At 35.0% G+C, this 27,671-nt stretch overlaps 3 protein-coding genes across 5 annotated transcripts in view; 1 reads left to right on the plus strand and 2 right to left on the minus strand.

Moving 5' to 3' along the window:
• LOC125053553 (proline dehydrogenase 1, mitochondrial) overlaps nt 1-2,401 on the plus strand; it is a 48,773-nt gene extending 46,372 nt beyond the window's left edge. For both annotated transcript variants that reach the window (XM_047654944.1, XM_047654945.1), the window contains one exon: nt 1,408-2,401. In XM_047654944.1, coding sequence (XP_047510900.1) covers nt 1,408-1,613 — 206 coding nt within the window. In that variant the 3' untranslated portion in view covers nt 1,614-2,401. The remainder of the gene's footprint in view (nt 1-1,407) is intronic.
• Nucleotides 2,402-6,888: 4,487 nt separating this feature from the next.
• Nucleotides 6,889-14,497, minus strand: LOC125054043. Of its 2 annotated transcripts, XR_007117657.1 has the most exons (6): nt 14,364-14,497; nt 11,891-12,622; nt 11,100-11,366; nt 10,160-10,423; nt 9,307-9,592; nt 6,889-9,266 (listed from the first exon to the last, which is right to left on the minus strand). XR_007117657.1 is itself a non-coding variant. In XM_047655709.1 (5 exons), exons 1-5 carry the CDS (start codon nt 14,463-14,465, stop codon nt 9,380-9,382), a joined length of 1,578 nt encoding a protein of 525 aa, XP_047511665.1. In that variant the 5' UTR covers nt 14,466-14,497; the 3' UTR covers nt 9,303-9,379. The 2 variants fall into 2 exon arrangements, 1 of the variants encoding a protein (XP_047511665.1); XM_047655709.1 differs by lacking the exon at nt 6,889-9,266 and having other exon boundaries at nt 9,303-9,592.
• A 5,558-nt stretch (nt 14,498-20,055) lies between these two features.
• LOC125053801 (cytochrome P450 6B2-like) lies at nt 20,056-24,329 on the minus strand. Its single transcript, XM_047655369.1, has 2 exons — nt 22,932-24,329; nt 20,056-20,244 (listed from the first exon to the last, which is right to left on the minus strand). Exons 1-2 carry the CDS (start codon nt 24,295-24,297, stop codon nt 20,072-20,074), a joined length of 1,539 nt encoding a protein of 512 aa, XP_047511325.1. The 5' UTR covers nt 24,298-24,329; the 3' UTR covers nt 20,056-20,071.
• Between the last annotated feature and the right edge of the window lie 3,342 nt (nt 24,330-27,671).

Raw genomic sequence — 27,671 nt, forward strand, 5'->3', positions numbered from 1 at the left:
ATGAACAAGAGTTAAAAATTTGTTTGCCAAAGAAGTTTCACTTCTGACATGTGTACTTCGTACGCACGCACTTTATTTAAATAAGAATAAGTTAAGTAATATTTATTATTGATTTTGCAAATTATAATTGACTTGTGATAAATTCCCGTTTTAAGCTGTTAAAGTTGATTTAATTTGTTTAATATAAACAAATTTCAACTATGTATTTGCGTGTTGTTCCCACGAGAATGTAAGCGCGTGCTCCTATTTCACAATGCCTCCTGCTGATAGAGGACAAATCTTTGTTTTTAATTTATTTTATTACTAGCAGTTTCGCGCCCGCTTTGCTGGACGAATTAAAATAAATTTTATGTTTCATTATTTTATTTTATTTCATATTTTTATTATTCTTCTTTTTAACTTCCCGCTAAGAAAATTGAAATATTTCGAAAATCGAGTTTTTAACAGATGTTGACGTTTAGAGGTTCTAGGAAGCCTCCCCGAATGTTTCCGCGGTGAAGTCCGTATGGATAAATTTTCATAAAAGTAAAACAGCAATTAAAAAATGAAGGAACCTTGGAATTTAATAAATAAATAGCCATAAACCATCTAGGAAAAATTTCGCATCGAATGGTGGTAGTTTCTATGTCGATACGATCAGTGGTTTAGGCGTGATTGAGCCTCAAACGAAGACCATTTTCATTATATATATATATAGATTATTTATTACTTAAGATGTAATGCGGAATATGGTGTAATGGTTGCAGCTCCTTACAAACGTTGTTTAAAAAAAAATGGCGATTAAAAAGAGTGTGTTCATTGCCAGTTCTTCTCTTCCGTTCCACGCCCTTGATTTGAGAACTAGCAGTAAATGTAAAATTAGAAGCATTAATATGTATTTCTTTACTGACAAGTCATAAGTGTACATTATGTTACCTATATGATTAAATGATTTTTTGAAGTGAAACTTCTTTATCGGGGTTGGAAAAAAATTTAGTGTAACATTTTTTCGTTACGCGTCACATTTTTCCGTTACGCGCCATGTTGCTTTTTGAAGTCAAACTTCTTTATCGGCGTTGGAAAAAAAATTACACACATTTGTCACATTTTTCGGTTACGCACCATCTTTTTCTTGTCCCTACCACGGTTGATCCGAAGAGATTACTAATACTACTATGTAGTAATAATCTTAGTACTACATAGTAGTACAGTAATAAGTTAAAATGAAATAATTGTATTTGTATTCATGTCTATGATAATAAAAGCCTTTTGTTAAACTTTATCTAATTTAACTTTATTTAACCAATTTCTGTAAAGTAGATAATTTTTCGACAAATAAGGTCATAAAGAAGTTTCACTTCTTACGTGTGTACACCTAGTACACGCACACATTTTTTTACTTTTACTTTACTTTTAAATGAATTCCAGGACAAGCCGGCTACTCGGCCTACAAGTACGTCCCGTACGGGCCAGTGCTGGAAGTGTTGCCATATCTCTCGCGACGTGCGAACGAGAACCGCGGTTTCCTCGTGAAAATCAAGAAGGAGAAGGGTCTCTTGCTCAAGGAAATTTTCCGTCGGATCGTCACCGGCAAGGCCTTCTACAAACCTGTCGGTAATTACACGCCCGTGTAGGCCAGGCCTGATCTCTAGGAGTTTCAATTTCACCGCTTTCGGTTTCGTTTATAGCCATCTACACTGTCGTGAATGACAGGGGTTAAGCCAATAGAAATTAGCTTTCGACTATTTATACGACTGACAGTTGATACGTAAATGACAGCTGTCAAAACCGGTATGAGATTGGCAACATCGCAAAAGTATTCTTTATTTAAATTTCAACTAAAGTGTCAACGTCATAGCTTAGAGAACGTCAGTTTGCCTTTTCTATTGGTTTAAGTTCTACAGGTCTTTCGCATATTCAGAACTGCATTCGTTGATTGAGCTTCGTCCACACGTTTTAGGAATTGAGATATAGTCTCATGTGTACGGGGCTTTAGGAATTGCTCCATGGAAAGTGGAAAGCTAGTTGAATCTTTTTGGAATTGTTTTTATGTACATATTATTGCCGATTTTTCTTCAAATTGCGCAAGTATTACGCGAATGTATTAATCCAACGTTTTAATTATATGAAATTAATATTTTGTGTGCTCTCGATCTGTTGCTTTTTTTCGCAACATTGTAGATATTTTAATTTAACCGAACTATCACAATTTTCTTAGAATTTATTGTACATGTATTTTTTAATTTATTTAATTTTTAAAATTGTAGTATTATTATGTATATTTTGATGTTTTATTTTGGAATTTATTTAGTTATTTTCGATATTGATTTGTGTGTTGCCAACATAAAATACGTAATAGAGAAATCTTAGTGAATCTTTGATAACAGCAATTTCTTAATAAAAACTCCTGGGATGTCTGGAATAACATTTATTATAATGAAATAAAGATCTTAAAATTACAATGAGATTAATAACTAGTATTATATCAACAAGATGGCGGGCTAAATACAAAATGGCGCCAAGGATCTTACGGGACTTAATGAGTGCATTTCAGTGTTCTAAGTCTTAATTTATTCATGTAAGCTAGAATGTGTTTCGTGCTATGGTTACTTTCCTGTTATGTCGGGCAATAAAATGCTCAATTTTTTAAAGCCCGACTGTTAGGTATAATTTCGGTACTGCACCCTAAATTCAATAAAGTAAAATAAAAGTATTATCTATACCACGAATTTGAAACCTGCCATGCGATTCTGTAACTCACTTCACGAACTCACACAGCGGTTTTTGCATCGGCGGTCGCTCACAAATCAGTCGTGAAGCAGTCATTTTATGATTTGGCATTCTGAAAAGGTGGGAGCTTGTACTTTATTGTTTATCAGAATGCCAAATCATAAAATGACTGCTTCACGACTGATTTGAGAGAGACCGCCGATGCGAAAACCGCTGTGTGAGTTCGCGAAGTGAGTTACAGAATCGCAGGGCAGATGTGAACAAAGTTTCTCATCTGTGATCATACTTTTTGACAGATAGAAGATTTTCACAATAACAATATAAGCCCTCTACACAATTCGCGAGCTGTATTATCAAATTTATATTTGCAAGTTTTGTAGCCATATTTGCCTACAACTTTGAATCAGGCGCAAAAATCACGTGACTTCGCAAGTTGTGTAGTGAAGTAAGGTATTATATGTCTACTATCTATGAATACTTTTCGTTATCTGCATTATAACTATAGACAATTTAATACGGGAACACTATGCCTAAATTGAGTATGACCACTGGCGAGTTAAGCCCCTTTGTGCAGTACCGAAGAATAAGTTCCTATTATAAAAAATAGGCCGATAACGCAAGTAATCGTAATGTCTGTATTAAGTTTTATTAATTTATTTTATCTTCATAGAGTGACCGGTAAATAGTATACATAAATTTTAGTTTAAATCTAATTTGTTTTTAATTTAAGCTGTTTGATGCGATACGTTGTGATGCTAATTTAGATTTTATGAATAGACGATTAATAAAGACAAATGTTGTATATTTTTTGTTTTTATTTCCTTTTTGTTGGCAATAATGTGTACTGTTTGACACATTAAAAAGTATTTACGTCCAGTCTACAGTAACCCTAATTCCAGAATAAGCCTCTCTTAATGTGTCAGAATAAATAAAACATTGTCAATGGTTAAATTTAATAAATCTAGTTGTTGTCAAAGTTAACAAAATGTAGGCAAAATATTCGGTTTTTAACAGGCCGTGATTAAATCATTTCTGCATTTTGAAGTCTGTGATCTCTTTGGACATGGGACCTTAGAGAAAACACTGCGATAGGCGTATTGCTATCGTAACATAAAATTGTGTTCATCAGGACACATACAAATACGATTAGTGTGTATGGTTGCGTCTGTCGCAATGTATCTTTGTCTAGGGCCCCTAAAAAGTTAACGTTTATTAGCGATAGTTTTACACAGATTGTTGACAAAGTTGTCAACTGTCAAATGGTTAAATCAAATCTGACAGTGTACAATTTTTTTTTAATGGAACTACGATTCTGACCTAATATTAAGAGCATCCGCTATAAATAAAATTACTCAATACATCTCTGACAGCGTTTTTCGTCAATTAACTTGTCAACAAAAAGTCACGGCCTGGCGCTTGTTTTAAGGTGTGTCGTAGCTTAGTCCATGCTTGTTAAGACTTGAGGTGGTTTAGATGTTAAACTATGTAGGCAGACAATAATGTTCATTATTATTGATGTATTCTACGGCAGTAATAGTTATGCGTGACGCTTGCGAGGGCCGATTGTGTTTTGTTTGTAAATCTTAAACAAATGAATATCGCGTTCCTTGATTATGATTGGTCTACATAAACTCTAGACCAATCACAGTCCAGCAACCAAATCTGTTTCGTTCTGAAAAAGATAGATAGATAGCTGATGGTCTAATTATAGGATTATTAAGGGTTTGATAAAAATTCGCTGCTTACTACATTGAGGCTTTTGAGTAATTCTGTTATATTAACAAAGAAACTACACTTAAGATTAATAATTAATTTTGTTTAATTTCCATAATCTTTAAATTAGTGCTATGTTTTATAAAAACAATATATAAACAGTTAATTATTTAAAATAACATACGTGTACCTGCTGATATCGGACTGTACATCGCCGATCTAAATGCTTTCAATATAAGTTACGCACCGCTTATATTGCATGTATTAAAATCTTAGCTTCAAATAAAAAAAATTGCTGTTTTCAAACAGCAAGTCAACTACTTGTCTTAAATCAAGAAAGACAAGAATCGTCACCCTCATGTCCTATTCACGAGAAAATCTCTTACTTAAAGACGCAAAAAAATGTACGTAGACATATTGTACAACTGTTTTACACTAAATTACGCTTTCTTGTCTTTTTATTACATTACGTTACTGCCGCGATAAAAACGAGATCAAGCAAGTCTTTTTTTATAAATGTAGGAATAGTTTGCGTAGAACCGACCTTAAAATTATAGACAAATCAGAATCGGCCGGAATTAAATTGTACTTCAAAACAGAACGGTGAAGTGTAACTATATTGCCGTATATATTTAACAATATATAATATGTATATTATAAGTCCCAGGTAGCGTTTTTGAATGGTTTACACAGATACTGATGTGGTTCTACTGGCATATATTTATTTTAAGTTTTTTTTTCTATATGTTGTTACTAATAATTGTTACTTAGGTTTAATAGTATAAATGAAAATCTGAACATTCAGGATGTTTGATTTATTCTTCAAAACATTGGTCCTTCGAACCGGATTGGAACGAAATTTAATACTAAATATATTCTAGTCAAGACTAGTCCTTAACTTTCAAAGCCAGTAGTACCATTGTTCAAGATTTAATAATGTTGACAAGATGGGGCTATATTATAAGAATAAAATTGTGTTAATGTTGATATTGAAGTTTCATTTTCACACATTTTATGGACCGAGACCGTTCACTGATGTTCCCACCCTGTGCTCTTCAAGTACTAAGGGGTTACACACTTAAAAGGCCCATCCGGATCCTTACTGCACTTCTAGGGCTTTTAATTATAGCGAGTTTAAGGAAATCATTTTCTAGTAAGATTGCAAATGTACTATGATATCATCTACATATACTCTAATATTAAATACAATAAATGCATGTAGCTATAACCTTCCATGACGTATTATAAGTTTTATAACTTTAGGCAAAACATTTCGTGGAAAGAATATCCTAATCATATTTAGACTCACGGCCAGTAGCACCAACCTGAATAACAGGAAGGTCCAAATAAATAGTCTTAAAAACTTCTTTACTATGAGGCAGTTTTCATTTGGTAGCCTAACCTGTGAAACCATTAAGTTGACCAAATTGCAGTAGACAGGTGTTATCAATGAAAGGAAAAGAGTTATTTGGATTGATCCCTTCGGCCTTGTACGAGCTGTATTAATTCAGAATTTCATCAGCATCACCTTGATGGCTGGAAGTTTTCCACGGTCCGATCACAAGACACTTTATTTTGCGAACTGTGGAATCCACTACCGGTGTGGGGTCTTTCCTGGTAGATACGACCTCCAATTGTTCAATGCAATAGCTCTTCCCTCAAAGGCCGGTAACACACCCACTAAAATGGGTGTCCATGGCGCGTTTGCTACCCTATCCTATATAAATAAATAAATCTACAGTGTGCATATGCGAGTCTAAATGGTAAAGGACCGAATGAGGTTATTATTGACAGCATTGGGTTACAAGATATTAGACATATCATGGAACAAAAAACCTTTCGTTATATTGTATGTACCATCTATTCCGTATTCATTTCTAATAGGCAAGTAGGTGTATGCCGACAATGAATTATATTAAATTTTGCCCATACAATGCGCACAGATGATGAGAATTTGGAGACTGATCGTGGTTGGTAACACAGAAGGCAAAAGATCACGTGGCCGTTCACCAACCAGGACCGATCAAGTGAAAGACTCATCGTCCTCAAAACTACACGCTGTTATAAGAGAGGCACTGGATAGAAACCTGTGGAAATAGATAGTCCGCTCCAGATGTTTCCTTTCTGACCACGACGCTCAGACATGAGCTACCAGCCAGTTCTTCTCTTACGTTCTACACCCTTGATTTGAGAACTGGCGGTAAATATACCTAAAATTCGAAGCATTTATTGTATATTTCTTTTTATGACGTTCATAAGTGAACATTGTGTAACGCTCCCTAGCGTTCAAGTATTACGTAACGCAAGTTTTGAAGATTATTGAAACCCCCCCCCCCATGTAACTCGCCGTAACGTTTTTCAGTACCCTAGTATAGTACTGTACTCAAGAATAGTAAAACGTTTCGTGACCACCTTGTGTCTAAGAATGTAGCATCTTCTAGAATCTACGATAAAATAAAAATTAACAACCAACAATCAATATTTATTTTCCATATAAATCTAAACATTTAACACATACTTATCAATCGAAAAATTTGAGTCATACTGAGAATAAGAATCTTTATTACAACAATACAGTTGTAAATACAATATAATAACTAAAATTACAAATTATTCTGGCTTATCTGCTTATATAGGAAAACTATATAAACAAATACAATGTAATTATTATTGATACAACTTACAAGTAATTATTTACTAACATTGGAAGTTATAAAGATTAAACGTAAACAATTTTTGTTGCACTAATGACTAAACAAAGTAGCATAGATATAGTTTTTGATACCCTTTTATATCTTTATACATCTTATAGTTTGATACGCGACTCGCAACAAAAAACGTTGCAAGTTAAAATAGAATCTTGAAAATTGTCGAGTCAAGTGTCTATGGCAGTGTTTCCCAACGTGGACCACACGCCATAGGGGGGCAATTTGTTAAGGGGGAGGGGAAATCGAAATCGGCTGGACAACGTGGAGACTTGAGACTGAAGCTAACTTAATATCTCTATGCAGCAAGTATCAAGCGCAAGGATCTCACTAAATTAAAATAATTAATTAATATAGAAAAATCTTTTTTAAAATTATTTTGAATTTGAATTTCATTTTTTCATTATATGTTCTGAAAATTTACTTACTGTGTTTCGTTAACAAATCCCTATTGATTCCTAAAACCTATCATTTAAGTTTCTGTATGTATGTATGTAACGTAAGAACTTTAGAAAGGCACATGGCACATAAGTTTGGGAAACACTGGTCTATAGCAAGCTTTAGACGCGATAGTTTTCAAGATGTATCTTGTATAGTTCCCCTCACGTTACCAAAAGTCTACACATGCGCAGTGGTTGTTTTTGGTCATTAAATTGTCAAGTTTAATACGGATTTATTTCACAGGTATTTGATACGTTTCATTCATGAGTAAAAATCGATATTTCGATACACTTATTAATACAAATTCGTTATAATATATAACATTTTAAAGTAGATTTTCAATCTCAAGACGAGTGATATATAAGTTTTAAAATGTGCATATGAAATGGAGTTCTATTTGACGATATAAAGAAGCAACGATTTTTTACTAACAATTAACATTCACAGCACTTTAGAAAGTCTACCCTGATTGGGGCAATAGAAAGTCTATTATATACACCAAGTTTTAGATGAAGATACAATGAAATCATCATTATTATTTGTATTATATCGCTTGCCCGGGGATCAAAGTCGTAAAGCACTATTACGACTGTTTTAATGTTTTCTCATATTTGACTACTTTGGGTGATGTAATTTTATATAATATAACTATAATTTTCAAAACATTTTATTTAAAAAAAAGAAGAAAGAATGGCTATACTCCACGGATTTTTTTGTTCACAATATTAGTAATAAACGTTTTTCTAATTTTACTATCCTGAAATAGATAGCAACAACTATAAAGATAATTTTTATTCAGATTGTAATTTTACCAAATAATCATAAAAGTTAATGTGACAGTTTAAAAACAAAGAAAGAGAGATAATAATATATCTCTGTTTCACCAAGGTCATTACGTATAAATTATTATACGCGAAGAGAGAGTTATAAATTATTGCGTTCGAGACATTCGTCAAAATTACCGTCGTAATGTACGGAGTTAATCAATCATAAAACGCCTTTTTCAGTCTAATTAGATAAATTACTGTTATGTACATTTAGTTATTTTTTTAACTATTTACACTAAATTAAAAAAAAATAATGTTTAAATCGTCGCATAGGAAAACAATAGCATTACCTACCTTCTTTTATTTGCCTCGAAAATAATAGATTTAGCTTTTACGACTTTGTTCCCCTGGGCAAGCGATATGTCATAACCATAAGAAAAATCTAGTGGTGTAAAGCAATTAGTAGATTGAAACGTTTAGCAAAGGCGAGGCGGAAATGTACGAAGTTTCTACCACAGAATAGATGTGATATGAACAGGTGAAGTCTATAACAGACGCCAGGGTTCGTAACATCTAATATCGATTATGACGTGTTTGTATTCAAGTTTGATTCATTTCTCTTAATATCCGTAGCGCCGAAAACCCAACATTGGGAGCGCGGTACAAAAATGAATAAGGGCTGCGACATCGATGAGACTAATATGATCTTGCATTTTATTACACAAGAATTCTAAATAAAAAAACTTCGGCCATTTCTGCGTTATTCTTATTATGAAATCGGTAAATAACTTACAAACTATATGAATTAAAGATAACATTGCCATCTTCTTGGTCAAACATGACATTCATTTTAAGTTGCTTTCCAGTTAGAAAAGATTCTGTCAATGTCAAGTAAATGGAAGAATCTGACACTAAACACTGTTCATAACACCAAACATCCATAAAAAAAAAAAAAAAAAAAAAAAAAACACCAAACATCAAAACTTGTCACTGTCAAGCCATAACATGGAATGCATTGTTCTCTTTGGCTTGGCCATACCGTCGCTAGGAGCGATGACGGATTTCCCTCCTAAGCCGCAGCTCCAGTACAGCATGGGACGACAAGGCGGTGAAAAGGGCAAGTGCTAGAACAGCGAGCTGTGTCCTCACACAGAGAACCTGTCGCGCTGCACAGGCTAGAGCCAGCCCCGCATGTCGTGCGCTGAGTGTAAGGGACCAAGGCCCACGCCACCCAGGACCTCCTACTGATATTCCACCCTGAAAAGTTAGGATTTTTATTAACTTTTGAACATAAATCGCATTTAATATCAAATATTATTATTGAAATATTATCAAATAATCTCTATCACATATTTTCAAAGAAAGTGGTGCATTAATAAATTATAATAACCCACACAATCAGCCATGTAAAAGTATCCATACAATTGTCATATTAATTTTCATAAAATAAGAACATTAACATAATGTTATGCTAAACATTGCAATAAATAATTTATTTCAGTAAAAAGTACGTTTACCACTTAGGTTGACATAGAATCAAGAAATTTCGTAACGAAAATAAACCTAACACACGATGACGTAATAAAGGTGCAGCCAATGCGTGTTAGAGCGGTACATCACTCTCTGAGGAGATCGGTGACGTAACGTAAGCGCGGCCGGTGCAGCCGGTATGCGTTAGAGTGAGACAGACTATATAGGCGTGTTAGTCTGTGTCTGGTAGAGTGGTAGATTGAATTAATATATACAACTGCCGCTTTACCGCGGCAATCCCCGAGTGCCACAGGTTCTTTTTCTATAAATTTCATAAAGAAAATATATACATACCTGTAACACATCCCACAAAGCGGAACAAGCGCCCCATGCAGCGGCTGCAACTGTGGGTAGAGCTAGATCAGTTTTAGCAGCTCTCCAGCGAAGTAACGCTAGCAACAATGAAGCATGGGCTGCAGCACCTCCAGCGCCTAAATAGCTACGTCTTCCTCGAGCGGCTGCCATACTGAGAGTAGCAGCGGCTAACGCTTGTAGCGCTCCAGCGCCGCAAAGTGCACGCCAAGCTTCGTTCCAACCACCTACACATACGCCGTACCACTGGAAAAAGGATACAACAAGATATAATATTACCGTTTAGAGGTCTTAAAAACATTGGTCGTTTATGTAATATTTCTCAATATTGCCTGAAAAACTGCATTACTGGGAATTATTCCTGACATATTTCAACGAAGATTGATTCGAATCGTCACGTTCCGTGCGGCTTGATCCATTGTGTAGAGATGTGGGGTCTCCCTGCATCTTCTACCGCATTTACCATGGAGAGTGTTCAGAGGAGTTGTTCGTACTAATACATGCAGCTGAGTTTCATTATCGCACGTCAAGGCAGAATACAAAATACCATCCGTATCAGATCGACGTCCGTCGTTCCACAACTGAGCGTTTCTTAAGGCAGTTTTTGCCGCAAACCACCACTATGTGGAACCAGCTGCCCACTGAAGTATTTCCGAACCAATTCGACTTAGGGTCCTTCAAGTAAAGAGCGTACCGATTCTTGAATAGCCAGCAACGCATTTGCGAGCCTTCTGGCAATGTAAGTGTTCATGGGCGGCGGTATCACTTAACATCAGGTGAGCCTCCTGCCCGTTTGCCTATTACATAAAAAATATTATATTTTAAGGCATTATAGTGATATTATCAAAGAACAAATCCGTAGTTTCAATAATCATGCCTAATAAAAAAACATTTATTAAAAACAAACAATTACGAATATTACCTTAATGTATGAAGTATATATAAAACCCTGTTGCAATCCAATAAATAATCCCATGGGAATTCCTAGAAGTCCTCTGGCATCTTTAAGCACAGAACGAGCATCTGGCGGTGGTGATGGAGTTGCAGCTGCCCCGTAGAGGGCCAAAATCGAGGCAACTAACGCCATAAACGCCCAAACAGCTACCAAAACCCGGCGACCATTTGCACTAAGAGCCGTGCCTACCAGTGACTGGATGTCTGGACAACCGAACGCTCCACATGTCCTTTCCTGAAAATTTAGACGTAATTATTATACAGAATTATGTTTTATGAAACAGGGTTATATATAATAAGTGCACACATAAGCTACGCTGGAAAGAGTAAATCTTGCATGCCATCTATAAAAAGCGTATAATAGCTACATAGACTACTGGCTTCTCAAAGCAAAGTATTTTAAGAATAATAATGAATATTTGAAACATTTGATCTAGATTATTTTTAAAGAAGAGCAGTGTTGGTCTAGTGGCTTCAACATTCGACTCTCATCCCTGAGGCGTAGGTTCGATCCCCAGCGGTGCACCAATGGACTTTCTGTTTATGTGCGCATTTAACATTTTCTCGAACGGTGAAAACATCGTGAGGAAACCGGCTTGCTTTAGACCCAAAAAGTCGACGGCGTGTGTCAGGCACAGGAGGCAGATCACCTACTTTCCTAGATTGACAAATGATCATGAAACAGATACAGATATCTGAGGTGCAGACCTAAACAGGTTGTAGCGTTACTGTTTTTTTTAAATTTTTGCAGCCACTCACCTCAAAGTCTTCTTCAACTAAATCATCCTCTGATGGTGGCCAACTTGGCGTTGTATAATTATGTATTGAATTTGGCTGCAGTAGTGGTAATAAATCTTCTGGCCAGATTAATAAAGCTCCTCCTAACATAAGCGATCCCAACACCAGCCCCAAGTCATGTGACGCTCGAAGAGCTCTCAACGCTCGTCTCAGCGCTATTTTCTTCCTGCATTCATCGCCAGCTGCTTGTGAAAAAGACGTCGCAGACGCAGCCAGAGCCAGTTCCATTGGAGAGAGCATAACCCCACAAATACTATAGAGAAAGAGAAGAATAGACAGAGGCGTATCAACCGTATGAGCGGCTAAAAGAACGCAAATCAAAACGTAGCTTAAATTAATGACTATCCTGGTTCCTGCTTTTTGTAGGATGATGGGAGAGAAAGGTGATGCAATGGCCGCGATGGTGTGCATTATAGCTAAAGGCATGGCACCAGCTTCGGCGCCTGCGTATGCCGTGAAAGGGAGAAGAGCTGTGGAGGAGAGGCCACTTGCTATGCAGAGAAGAGTGAACCGTGTAATAACAGGTTTGGGGAGTTTTTGGGGCGGTCGCGTAATAAGGCGCCGGACTGAGGCGGCACCGAGGGACGATGCAACTGACTCTCTCCGTCGATTTCCAGGCACAGGTGGCAACTTTATAGGGGTCTTTGTTTTCCTCCATGGCCATTCCTTCTTGTATATTGTGTTAACAGGAATCTGAAAAGGATTTTGAATGTGTTAATTATTTAGTTCTTAAATAAACTATAGTTTAAAATATTAGTAACCGATTACAAGCCAATTTGAAAACAACGTTTTACTAATGACACATACCGAATTATCTTATTGTTTTTTTTGGTCTTAATATATGCAAATGTTATACCACCTAGTATTTTATTTGTCGACATATAACGAAACGGGTTTTGTTTAAAATAGCATGAATATATTAAAACCGATAAGTGTACACGATTTAGGTAAATGGTTGACATAACATAGAATATTTTAAAACAAATTGTTATTTGTAATAATAAAGTTTTAAGTGTGAAAGAAAAGCTTAATAATTTTTCGGTCGTCTATAATTAGGTAGCATATAATTGAAACGAATAACAAATTGATACATACATATTAAATACGTATAAAACAATTTTTTTGAATAATTATTTTTGGTTCTTAGACTATAAACATTAGTCAAAGTACGTAGCAAGGTTACCGATAACATTTAATGTATTTAAAACCTGTCCAAACGCACACAAAATGTCTTTTAAATCCAAAGTTGTAATTGTTACCGGATCCAGCGCAGGTATTGGAGCTGCCTTAGCAATCGCCTTTTCAAGAGAAGGGGCTGACGTAGTCATAACCGGAAGAAATAGAGAAAGACTGGAAAAGGTAGCTGAGGAGTGCAAAGTCAATCGATCTCCACTTATTATCCAAGCCGATCTAACTAATGACAACGATGTCGAAGAAATTGTTAATAAAACAATTGAAAAACACGGCAAGATAGACATTTTAGTCAATAACGCTGGAATAGTACAACTTAGCAGCCTTGTAGATGATACCTTCTTAAAAGCATTTGATCAAGTAGTTCAAATAAATCTACGAGCAGTGATAAAGATGACTAACTCTGTCACACCGCACATAATTGCTACTAAGGGAAATATAATTAACATTTCAAGTGTATCAGGGAGACAGCTATACGCTTATCAGTACACCGTTTATGGAATGTTAAAAGCTTCATTAGACTATTTTACTCAAGGTGCAGCATTAGAACTGGGAAAATATGGTGTAAGAGTGAACGCAGTAAGCCCGGGACCAGTGGAAACTGATATTAAACCTGATTCTAGTCCAGGGTATGAGAGACCAACATTTCCAACTGTACTTCAGCGATACAGTTCACCAGAGGAGGTAGCAGATGTTGTTTTATTCTTAGCAGGTGATAAAGCAAATGGTATTACTGGATCTAATTATACTGTTGATAATGGTTATCTCTTGGTTAAATGTTAAACTTTATTGGTGAATTTTATTTATTTTCGTAATAAAGATATATTATAGGCTCGCAAGTGTGTTGCCGGCCTTTAAAGAATTGGTACGCTCTTTTCTTGAAGGACCCTAAGTCGAATTGGTTCGGAAATACTTCAGTGGGCAGCTGGACGCTGGTTCCACATAGTGGTGGTTCGCAGCAAAAACTGCCTTAAGAAACGTTCAGTTGTGGAACGACGGACGTCGAGGTGGTACGGATGGAATTTTGTATCCCGCCTTGACGTCCGATAATGAAACTCAAAATTGATTGTAAAATTAAAAAGCAATATCTACTGTATGTACGCCTTAGAAAGCTCATGTTCTGCTGAAATTACCCATTTCCCTACCATAGTCTACTTTTGTTTACTACTTAATACTAATATAGCACCTCTCTACACACTGCCAGTCAGTACGTACGTTTTATTAACATGAATTTTTTTGTTACCTGTGGTACAACGGTTCTATGTCGATTGGGGTCTGAGATGGTCCGCGCGGCTGGGCGGACGCTCGACCGCGAACGCTCCGTCAGGTCCGGTAGGCTGCCCATGCGGCCATATGCATCAACTGCTCACTTCCATTGATTGGGGCTACAAACAAAACTTGTATTGATTTAGGGCATATCCTGTATATCGACGATGAGTACCGAGCTTCAGGTCTTGTTTTATAATACGCGACAGAGTCCTAGCGGGAATCTTCATTTCGATCAGATTTTGTGCTGGCTTTAACAACATCTTTGTAGTTCGAACCAGAAATGCTTATCAGACAGTCGAAATGTTGTTATATCTGTTGATAATAAGATATATGAACATACGGCTGATACCAAGCTTTTGAAGTGTCTCGAATATGACCAACGGCTATATACCCACTTTGTGCAAGGCGATCTGCGATCCTATTTTCTTTGACATCCCATTCCATATTGTAATTTTATAATGAACACGAAAAAATTCGTGAAATTGCGCAAAATTGAAAGAAGTTTTAAAAATAATACGTGTTCCAAATTCAAACTTATTAAAAATGGCCAGACTAGTTATACCAAATATAAAGTTTCCTTCTGGATTTTTTTCTTTCAAAAGTTATATTTAAGAATACAAGACTTTTACTTTGAAGGCAATGGAGTGCCATAAAAGAGTTAATTGCGATTAAAATTGGGTCTATTTTGTATAATTTTAATCCATTAAGTGCCTTGTTTAATACAAATATAAAATATTAAATTATCACTCGCTACAATGTTTTTTTTTATTACATAGTAGTTTAACTAACACGACTCTTTAATACACAAATAAAAGGCAACTGTGAATAATGAGATAATCATGGATTAACTCTTTAATTTTATTTTAAATTGTATTGGGAACATGTATTTCGCATTTAAAAAACTTCTTTTTCGGATATAAATGAGAATTCATAACTCGCAGATAAGCTGACAACATCATTAATCAATTATTTTGGTTAAATTTAAATTAAATTAAATTTCAAAAATGATTTTTAAATTTATTTATATATTCGTTTGACCTAAACCAAAATATTTGTAAATAAATAGCCAACATTAAATAAATCGTGTCTTTTATCTTGCCAAAAATGGCTGTATATAATTCTTGGGCAGAACACCTCTTAGGTCTATCTAGATTCTAGCCACAGTTCAAGGCCAAGGTCAGGACGCGATCTGTTGCATTGTACCTTTATCGACGCGTGGAAACGCCTTAACACCAGTAAAAAGCAAATAAACACATTTGAAGAAAAGCCTTTTTATCAACCGAATAAAATGGTACGTGTTATTAAGGTTTTATTTAGATTTTAAATAAATTTACAATTGTAATATGTTATACGGTCATTTCTTTATTGACAATATAATCAATGGAGAATTAAAAGCAGCTATATTAAAATAGGACACACAATATAAAATGCTTACCTTTGAAGTATCAATACGTCGTTTAAATGGAAAACATTGGAATTAATCGGATAATGTCTAGATATGTGTTTTTAATTGATATGTTTTTGAGAATAGCCAGGAAAACACTACGTCACGAGGGTTGGGAAAATACTGGGATTACTAGAGATGAAGCGTCGGGTGGTGAGGTGACCATAATTTACTGTATTCAGGGATGATACAAATAAAATATTGGTTACGCTTTTTGGTGATTTTTTGGGATTTGTCCACGAACCGGACAAAACGATACCTAGTTCTTACAGCGATTTACACCTGAAAGTACTAGGGTACTGGACCCATCCACGTCTACGTCCGAGAATCGCTCTCACATTCTACCGGGGCAAGTATTTGGTTACACATGGAAACCCCATGAGGGCTACAACCTTGTCGTAGACATAGTTATAGTATAAGATCCCGCTATACAACGACCTTCACCGAGATGCTTATTTAATGAAACTTATTTTATATTTAATTTAATATGTCAATAAATATAATCCATATGGGTTGCCTAGCAAATTTCAGTCCAGAGTATGTTTAATTAATATTAAAAAAAAAAATATATAATTTGCATGTAGTAAATTTTTTGAACTTTTTTCAATCAATATTTTTAATCAGGGTAGTATTATTTATGTTTCACTATAACCTTCTTTTATACTAAAGATGTATATATACTTTAGTGTCACATAAAAAATATACACATAAATAATTAATTGATTAAAAACAACCTAACGTTTGCATATTCTATGGGCTTCATACTTTCGATTGGTATAGAATTTATCTAATAATCATACCGGTGAAATGTTTAAAAAAATGTTTTTTTTTTAAATTAATTAAACATACTCTGGACTGAAATTTGCTAGGCAACCCATATGGATTATATTTATTGACATATTAAATTATATATAAAATAAGTTTCATTAAATAAGCATCTCGGTGAAGGTCGTTGTATAGCGGGATCTTAGACCATTAATAGGTTTCAAAAGCCAGGTGAATAATGTGTTGGTTACAAAGGGTTACTTTTCATATCATGTCGAGTATTTGTCGGAAGAAAGACATTTTTCGGACTTAATGTATAGATTTAGTACAATGACATTTAATGTTTCTTGATTGTTATATTGACGCAATATTATTAAATTTGTAACAAATATTTTAATCTGATCGTATTATGAATAAAAGTATCAAAATATTTGAATAAATTATAATAGTTAACCATTCATTTTAGTAGAAATTTTTTCTTTTCTAGTTTATTTTATTATATAGATAATTGAACTAAACGTTGATGTTGAATGAACTTCTATTAATTTCTTCTGTGGCGTAATTAATGGGTAATATTGTGCATACGGGTAGAGGACGTTGCGGGTCAGCCAGTTTAACGGGTAACACGGGTAATAACAGCAAGTGTAATGAAAATATAGAAGAACCCGATGCGCAAACACATCTAATCTGTCTTGTGTTTTGTCTGCATAACTCAATTGCAACGTGTCAACATTTTATCTCTTAGAGGTTATCGTACATTAATAATAATAGTAATAATAATAAAGCTCGTTTATTTCCAATATTTACAAATGTTGATTATAATAATTAATAGCCCGTTTAATTTCCAATCATGACAAAAAAATGATCATATACAGCTTAGATTGTTTATATTTTATTCATTATTTTTATCTTGTACCTTATGTGGTAGCTACCTTCAGTAAAGGCATCCCCCAGCTTTTTCCAACTGACTCTCTCTATGATTCTCTATGATTTGCTATTTTAAAAGAGTACCGAGAGTTTTTTACGCCGGCTTTTTCTCTCGGCCTACACCCTCTGTGTTCTTTGCCGATGAGTAGGGATGCCTACAAATTCAAATTTAATGACGTGGAATAAGTGATACCTGTATCTTATTTTCCATAATAAACATATTTTTTTTATGGCTTTCTTTCTCCATTCGCCTACTGCTAAGGCTTCTATTTCTTCTATCCACCTTTCCTTGGGGTGCCCTCTTCTCCTTCTTCCCCTTGGTCCTTTCAACACAATTTAAATTGTTATTATAGGTATGAGCAGTGTTGGAAGTGTGATTCCCATCGCTGAGGTCATAGGTTCGATACCCGGCTGTGCACCAACGGACTTTATTTCTATGCGCATTCAACATTCGCTCGTACGGTGAAGGAAAACATCGCGAGGAAACCGGCTTGCCTTAGACCCAAAAAAGTCGACGGCGTGTGTCAGGTATCTGATCACCTACTTGACTATTAGATAAACGATCATGAAACATACAGAAATCTGAGGCTGACCTAAAAAGGTTGCAGCGCAACTGATTTTTATAGGAAATAAGAAGCAACTATATTATTAATACCTACGATAATGTACTTAATGTACTTAACACGGCAACAAAAATAGTACATAAATAGCTTCCGCGCTAATTACTTCAAAGATAAGATTAAACAAGATTACCAAATAACTACTAATCAATTGGACAGTTTGATAAAATCAAATTTCCATTTCAGTTTCCCGGTCATTCGAAAGGAAAGACTAAGTTCCAAGAAGCTTGGTGTGCTCAGCAAGGCGAGACTGTTCTTCTCTTCAGCGCAAATTCAGCCCCCCATGGAGGACTGTTCTCACCTCTGGGCGGGAGCTCCCCAGTAGCAGCTCCTAACACTTGGCCGTAGCCAACGAAGTTCCAATCGTTCGTTAGAAGATCCAACCAATCCCTTCTACCACGTAGTTTATCTTCTACCACGGAGAGTGTCCTGAGGAGTTCGTTGATTTGTAGCTGCAACTGAGTTTCATCATCGGACGACGAGGCAGACAAAATTCCACCCGTATCACCCAACGTCCGTCGTTCCACAACTGTACGTTTTTGAAGGCAATTTCTGCCGCGCACCACCACTATGTGGAACCAGCTGCCCGCTGAGGTATTTGCGAAGCAATTCGACTTAGGGTTTTCAAGAAAGGAGCGTACCAATTATTAATAGGCCAGCAACGCACTCGCGAGTGCGAGATCTCTCTACAGAGATCAACCTTACTTTACGTAAAAAAATAAAATCTATAAATATTATATATGTTTTAACTCTTCGTGATTTACTCGTAATTGAAATACCATGTTCATTGATAACATTTTCGTAACATTGGCATGATACTGTGTACTACCAAATTTTTGTTATTCGAGATAAATGATATTAATGGTCACCCTTTAATATCTAGGGGTGTGCTGCGCATGCGTAAATGCCTCTACAGGGATACAACATTAAAATTTCACACACGTGTCGATAATACAAATGTAGGCAACATAGTATATGTTTGTGTTCATGGGTCGTGCCACTTAGACTCATTGAGTTTATTTGTTTAACAGATTTTGTTGGTTTAAGGGTAATTTGACTAACTTTTGTGTTATTGAAACTACATTAAACGTCGTACTCAGAGTCCTAAATATAGATAGATTAATAAGGCATTTGAATGACATGAATTGCCGTAATGTACACGTGTACATTTTTTTCAAGGACTGCGTCAAATTGCATATTAGTAACAGAAGGAACATGACAAAAAAAAACAATAAAAACAATAACTATCCTTAAAATATAATAACTAAAATAATAATTATTTATAAATAATAATAATTAAAAGAAGTCCCTTTAGGCAATGTTCCGAAGATACTGGCAGCGTTCCCCCTTTGAATAGATAGACTAATTCTTTGTCCGAGGTAGCTGCCAGCTCTTCGGTCTCCTGTGAAGTCAACTAATCTTTTTGCTATTTCCTTAAAAAGCCTTATAGCGCTAGGACCCCACGGACCAAGGGTCTCGACACCGAATGGGACAAAATATTTTTGCATTACTTGTACTCTACCCTCTGTAGGTGTTTCTTTTTCATTGTTCCACTTTAGGGTTGCCTGGAAGAAATCGCTTGCTAGCGATAAGGCCGCCCGTTGCCTTATAACTTTTGTAACCTGCTTTTTTTATTTTTGTTATGTGTATGTTTTTGATTAAAGTAATAAAGTATAAATAAATAAATCATATTCCTAGACCCCTCTAGTATACGTACATATATATTTTTTTATTTTTTGTATTCATATTTATTCGTTATTGCGTTGTTTGTAGGTCTTCCTAGGATATCCTTTACTAAGATTCAGAAAGGGATGAAACGCTATAGACTCTATTGTTTGTTTAATTGATATGGCAAACAAATTAAACAAACAATACAAAAAAAAGGAAAATCGATAAATAACTGTACAAAATATTTTCATATTTTTATTAATTGTCTAATCTTGGAGTAAATTTCAAATAAATCTCCGCCACCGGTTGGGTGGTTATAACCCGTGGCTCGAATTGGATTTCCGTGGGCGTCTCCTGAACTAACTCCACTTGACACTTTCTCAGCAACGTCAATAGACCAGCAATTGACTGCATTTTAGCAAATCTCAGACCTGAAAGAATAATATTGTGAGTCATCTTTAACTCACAGGCCTAGTGAGAAGACTTAAAATAAAAGGACAAAACCATTCGAACTAGTGAATTAGTGTTAGTGCACGTCAGTACTAAATACACAGTGAGTGAAAGAAATAAATAGAACACAAGAACAAAGTGTCTTCCCTTTAATAGAGGCTGTAAGTAGTGTTATTGGACACTTTCTTATGTTAAAATCCTTATTAGTAAATTAGGTTAGACTTAAATTACTTATTAGTCTTAATTTAGGCTAGATTGTAATGTTCCATGATGTCTTAGTAAAGACACATGTATATTTAAAAAAAAAAACTTTCTCTCACAGACCTGAAAGAATATTTTTTTGAATCGTGATCTTCCGGCATTCCTTTGAGAAATAATTATGAATAAGACCAGGCCACGGATGCAGGTGCACAAAAAATTATACATTTACTAGCTGATCCGGCAAACGTCGTTTTGCCATGTTTATCATTTATAATAAAAAATAGGGGTTGATCGTAGAGGGGTGAAAGTTAGGGGTTGTATGTATTTTTTAATGCTGTATCATAAAAAAAAAACAGAAAAAAATATCTAAAAATATAAAAAAAACATTTAGGGGTGGACTACCCTTAACATTTAGGGGGATGAAAAATAGATCTTGTCCGATTCTCAGACATACCCACTAAGAACACAAAATTTCATGAGAATCGGTCGAGCCGTTTCGGAGGAGTATGGCAACGAAAACTGTGACACGAGAATTTTATATATTAGATTTATACATTTAATTCCTTTTGTTCTTTAAAGTTGGCTTTAATTTTTTTTGTTAAATAATCGTTAAAATTAAATTATTGCCATAATGGCGCATTGTATTTAAAATAACGACGTCTATTAAGATAAATATATACCGGTTTGTTGTTGTTCTGATCCTATTTGTAAAAATAAATTGCTAGATTACCTAATCGTCGTTACTCCGACATATTATTCAAGGTTTGCACCTTATAACTCAATTAGTTATAGAGATTTGAAACCCGACTTTGATGTTGAGTTTGTTTTCACGGGATTCCAATCTTACCATTAGCGTTACGGATTTAGAGGACTAAATTAAAATTGAATACTGTCAAGATTGGTATTGCTATTAAATGTGCAGAGTACTTGTTAATGTAATTGCTACACTAGCAAAGGAAATCGAACTCTCTCGTTAAACGTAAATTAATAAATATTTTTATAAATTGACGAATATTTAAATGATCCTTGGGATTGATTTGCTCCAGTTAAAACAATTCGTATGACTCAAAACATAGCAATTAAAAAGAGTGGCGGAAAGTTTCTTGCCAGTACTTCTTGCCCGCTCTACGCCCTTGACTTGCAAACTGGTAGTAAATGTAAATTTAGAATTAATTTAACTTCTTTTCTGACGTTCATAAGTGTACTGGTTAACCGATATGAATAAAGTTATTTTGAGTTTTAAGCCTCCTAGTTTCACATACGCTGCAATAACACTGCATATAGACTTAGATTCTCTTTAAATAAAATTACACTATTAGCACAGTCATTTATAAGGTAAAAAAAGGGGTCAACCTTTGAATGAAAGATAATAAGCTGTAAATTGGTTTTGTCCTTCTAAATGTTGCCTCAAAAGTCACAAGTGCAATCGTGTCCGCGTCTTAAGATATTGAAGGTCTCAGGTCATAAAAATTACGAGTTTTCGTGTAGAGAATTTTATACTCTACAACTTTTATAATAGGTGCAAATCTCATTAAAGCAATAGACAGCCGGATATTCATGAAAAACCGATTGTGATTGTGACTTTTGAGACTTCTTATCTTTCATTCCGAAGTGAAACCCCTAATATGACTGGGCTACATTACATTTTAGCGTTTCAATACAATATTTAAAAAATTATTTGGCATAGCATGGTGGATAAACAAGACGGGATTTACAGTTGGATTACTATCTAATTAGTATTGGTGAGCAACCCAAGTGCTCTCCAAGAACTCGGGATCTGTGTACCTAGAGGATATATCCGCACATATAGTCGCACATATCCTCTAGGTACACAGATAAACATTTAAATGTTTGCGATACCAAGATCCAGTCTGATGCATAGATTAACAAAGACGTTGCGCTTACTGATTGCTATCTTCGACAGTATCGACATCTTGATACGTTCGTAGTAGCGATATTTTGTATGTTATGAATTGAATATTATATATGTTAACGTAAAATTGTAAACACCGTTAGATTGTAATGTATCTCGCGAGATTATAAACTGTCGAAAGATTGTGAACCTCAGCGTACTGCTTACAATTTAACGTATTATTATTCGGTAGATTGTACTACACTAACTTAGTTATCATTGAAACTTCTTTGGTCAATTACAGATTAATTTTACTTCCCAACAATTTCATATAACTACCGAATAATAATACCTTAAATTGTAAGCAGTTCGTCGAGGTTCACAATCTTTCGACAGTTTACAATCTCGCGAGATATATTTACAATTTTACGGTGACATATATATTTAAAGTGTATGTATTTTTTGTAAAAAAAAAATATTTTTATTTTTAACTGACTGTAAACGTTATCGAATAAAATTATGTGTTATATTAAGTATATTGGATAAGAACCTTATATAACCTATGAATATATTATGACCGAATATAAACTGTATATTTAAGTATAATTTACATACCTATACATGTCCTTGGACCTTCTCCGAATGGCATATATGTAAATGGTGTTATTCGTCCCTTTTCGGCGCCTAAAAATCTTTCTGGTCTAAACACATCCGGTTCCGGAAAGTATTCGGGATTGTGGTGCAAGTGGTGAACTGGTATATGGACGCGCACGCCCTTGGTTAGGGGAACACCCGATGGAAGAGTGTAATCTTCTACCACTTCTCTTGTCACTACCCCAAGAACTGGATAAATCCTGAGAGTTTCACACACGCAAGCATCTAAATACGGCGTTTCATAGACACATTCGTACTCTATCCGATCATGGTTTTTGAAATACAGATCCACTTCCTCTATCGCCCGCTTTTGTTTGTCTGGATTCTTCGCAAGTTCATACAAAAGAAAAGTCAGTGTTGTCGCAGTTGTTTCAAAGGCGGCTCCAAATAATACGACGCATTGCGCACTAAGGAAGGAGTCGTTTACCTCGATACTCGTCTTTTTAAATTCTCCCTTTAGGGATGTTATACTGTCTCCCGTAATGTACTTGCTTTCCTTAAAACCCAGTACAAGATCCACGAAGTCATGTCGGCCACAATGTTTGTATCCTCGCTCATGGAAAACTCTTTTCAGGAGGTTTTCGAAGAAATCGGTGAGGTCTGAGGGGAATGCTTGGAAGCCCAGTTTATAGAATAAATCCGGCCACACAGCTCTTCCAATTAACTTTAGACCTCTAGCGGTGGATGGTTCAAAGATCTTACGTCCGATTACACAGAATGGGTTTTCTTTCTCTTCGCAAGAGGTTGCATTTATATTAACGCCAAAAGCACATGATCCAATGCAGTCTATTGTAAACCTAGCCATCATCGACCGTACTCCTGCTTTGGGCATCTGAAGCGAATCTTCAATCAATTTTTCCAGCCCGGCCGTGCATTCTTCTATCAAGTAGAACATTTTCTTCATTTTCGCGGACGAAAAGAATGGCGTTAGATGCTGCCTTACAACCTTCCACCGATCACCGCCTGATAAGAACAAGCCTCCTGTTATGATTTCTTTGGTTGCATAATCGCCATTTTCTCGGCTGTTAAAATAATAAAAGTCTTTCGCTAGCACAAGTTTGATGTGCTCCGGATCTTTCACAATTAACGTCGGCTCCGGTCCATAAAATGCTCCGATATATGGTTCTTCACGAAACTTGTCACAAATCCTGTTCACAACGTGTGTTATTGTGTTATTAAGGATTATGTAATCTTTGTAGTTGCCGAAAAAGGGAATTGGTGGGAGAAAGGGTACACCTCTCAGTTTCCAGTAGTTAAATTTGCAAGTTGTTTTGTATAAAACCAATGCGAATAATACGGTTAAGACGAGACCAACAAGGATCATCATTTTGCGACCGGTTTAGACTGAGACAAATGTTGGATGGTTTTTGCTTTTATAATAAAGCGGGAAAAGTGGTTTAACGACCCACACATTAAAATGACTTTTAAAGGACGGAAATCGGACACTGACTTAGTGAACGAAACGACCAAACGTAACTTAAAATGTAATGTGAAGAAAGAATAGAAATATAAATAAAACCACCTGGAGGGTGTAAACAATGAGCCAATATTAATAATAACAATTTATTGAAAGAACATGGTAGAAAAATGTGTAAGGTGGTACAATCCTAAGTTCGCATATTCTGCCACACACCATGGCGCGCAAATTTGTCTTTAAAGGAATTTTACATTATTAGCCATATGAATTGGTCAATTCTTATATTATTTGTATTGTACATATCATATCATACGTGATTAAATTTATATCAACTACATTGTCTCACGCAAATCATCAAAATCATTTATTGAATAATAAATTTTTCCAAAAGTAAAAATCCGGAATCATTTAACAAAACTTAGAAACAAAATGTTCACCAACGATTCAAAACAATTAAAAAAACACAATCAGCCATATAAACTATAAAAATAGACATGCAAATGTAGTAATTTATAATCTATATCTATATCTATCTTTATATATATAATTCTTCTGTGAGTGTGTATGTCACTGAACTTCTCTCAAACGACTGGACCGATTTTGATTTTGATGAAATTTTTTGTGTGTGTTCAAGGGGATCTGGGAATGGTTTAGATTCACAAATCAGCCCGCCAGATGGCGCTGCAGTCGGTACTTTCATACTTTGCTTTACTAATTGCTTGAAATATCATGCAGGACAACGTCTGTCGGGTCCACTAGTATTAATATATAAAAATGAATTGCTGTTCGTTAGGCTCACTAAAACTCGAGAACGGCTGAACGGATTTATCTTATCTTAGTCTTAAAATGTTCGTGGAGGTCTAGGGAAGGTTTTAAACGCGAGAAAACCCTAAAAACAGCCCTTTTCTATTTCCCATACAAACGTTTTCTAGAGTCAATTTGAACTTTATTGCTATTCAATAAGGTTCATATTAAATTATAATCACTCACTGTTGTCTAAGTAATTTAAGTGTGTTCCTAACGTCAAAGAGTCAATTTATTACCGCTGCATAAAGTTCAAATTCAATATAATAAAGTTGCAATGGACACCTCGACCGGATTCATCACATTACCCACAGATTTCTGTCACATCACAGATTCAAAAGAGGAGCTTATTCAGCGTGTTTTCCCAGATATAGCGCAAAAGTTCAATAACCATAATTGGCTGGGTGAACGAGCAATATTGGCAGCGAAAAATAAAGATGTCGAGGATCTCAATGCGACCATTCAGAATTTTCTTCCAGGACAGTTGGTTTCCTTCAAATCAGTCGACACCGTTATGAACCAGGATGACGAAGTCAACTATCCCACGGAGTTTTTAAATTCACTGGAATTGCCTGGATTACCACAGTGGCGTAGCTACCAAGGGGCTAGGCGGGGCAGTGCCCCGGGGCCCTCAAGCTCAGGGGGCCCTCGAATCCACACCAGAAATCTCGATCGTTCTAAACTTTTGGAAATTTCTCCCATTTTCAAAATAAATATGACAGGTTGCAACCCCACTTTAATCAAGACATTAATTTGAGAGAAATTCAAAAGTTATGCCTAATTCCCTAATTCCCCTAAATTCTTTCTGTAGGTTGGCAGTGTTGTCAATTTAACGGATGTGAATTCGAGTTAAGATTTTTTTTTGAGAACGGAAAAAAATTCATGCTGTATCAGGAGTAAGAAAGCTAATGTCAATAAACTTTTTTGTACTGGTCAATATAGTGGTTCAATTTTATTTGATTTTACCACTCATATTGATGTCCGTTAAAGTCAATAAATCGTGTGAAATCTAAAGATTTCGGCTACAGCTCATTGTATAACGCGAATTAAATAGCAATTGAAAACAAAACCGCATCAAGCCTGGATTTAAAGAAAGTCATTGATACTTTTGCGAAAACTAAAGCTAGGAAAAAATTGTAAATATAATTGTTATTTAGTCAGTTGGTAGGCCCGACCTTTATATAATAAACCCTTGAATCTTCTGTATTTCATTTTATTCGCCAAACCTACACCAAGTATTAATTGTAATTTATGTTGTTACTGTTTAATATTTTTATTACCTGCCCTGCACAAAAAAGAGCTTAAGTTAAGCTTAGCATTTTTAAAGTACATTTCATATTTTTATTTGATTGAACCTAATCCTAACGGATTTACTATTCGATTTTAAACGCTTACAATTTCCAGTACGTCTGGCCTTTGCGATGACAATAAATAAATCGCAAGGACAGTCTTTAGAAGTTTGCGGAATCAACTTGGAGTTTCCCTGTTTCGCGCATGGACGATACGTCGCGTGTTCGCGCGTCGGAAAACCGTCTTCTTTGTTTATTTACGCACCACAAAACAAAACAAAAAATATAGTTTATGAGAAAGCTTTATATTAATTAACAAACTGTATCATAATCAGTGTGTGTCTGTTAATAAAAATTTAAACCTTATAATTAGCCAGTATTTCAGGAAAACTCTGTTTTTTTAAGTAAGCAACATGATGTGTCGAAAATAATAATAAAATTTAAAAGTTTTTTTTTTAAATTAATTTATACAAAAGTTTAGGTCTTTTATTTATCGATTGAGGCAGTACGAAGTCTGCCGGGTCAGCTAGTAATGTCATAAAAATATGAACAGAGTTATTTTAAATTTTTGTCAAAACTTATGGTCTAAATACTCTAATCAAACTTTAATCACCTTGCTCTCCTCCAATATGTACTTTTAATGTACGTTTTAATAAAGTCAAGGTCTAGATTATAGATAATATTTAAATAATTATCTACGGAAACTGTAAAGTAAATATGATTCTCTACTCATGAGAGTCGTCGGGCTTAGTTATAATTCGATCTGTATTTAATATTTTGATATTGCGAGGCCAAATTATCTTTATATATATAAAATTTCATGAAATTTTGTATGCATATTCAGTAAGTCTGTGAATCGGCTACTATCTATCTATTAAACCCCAAATATTAAGGGCCCAATAATTTTTTTATTTTTTTTTTTATTTTTTTATGATACAATACAATAATACATACAAACACTAATTTTCACCTCTCTTAGATCAGCTCCTATTTTTTATTATTATGTTAGTTTTTTTATAACAAAAAAAATGTTTCCATGGCCAAATCAACGTTTGCCGGGTCAGTTACCTATAAATTCGAAAATAAATCAAATATCCTACATAAAAAGTTATTTATTTATTACACTAAAATAATAATCACAGTGTTAACCAATTGGAAATGTTAATATAATACACAACGATGTTTAAAGCG

The sequence above is a fragment of the Pieris napi genome, chromosome 11 (genome assembly GCF_905475465.1).
Source record: "Pieris napi chromosome 11, ilPieNapi1.2, whole genome shotgun sequence".
NCBI classification, from domain to species: domain Eukaryota; kingdom Metazoa; phylum Arthropoda; class Insecta; order Lepidoptera; family Pieridae; genus Pieris; species Pieris napi.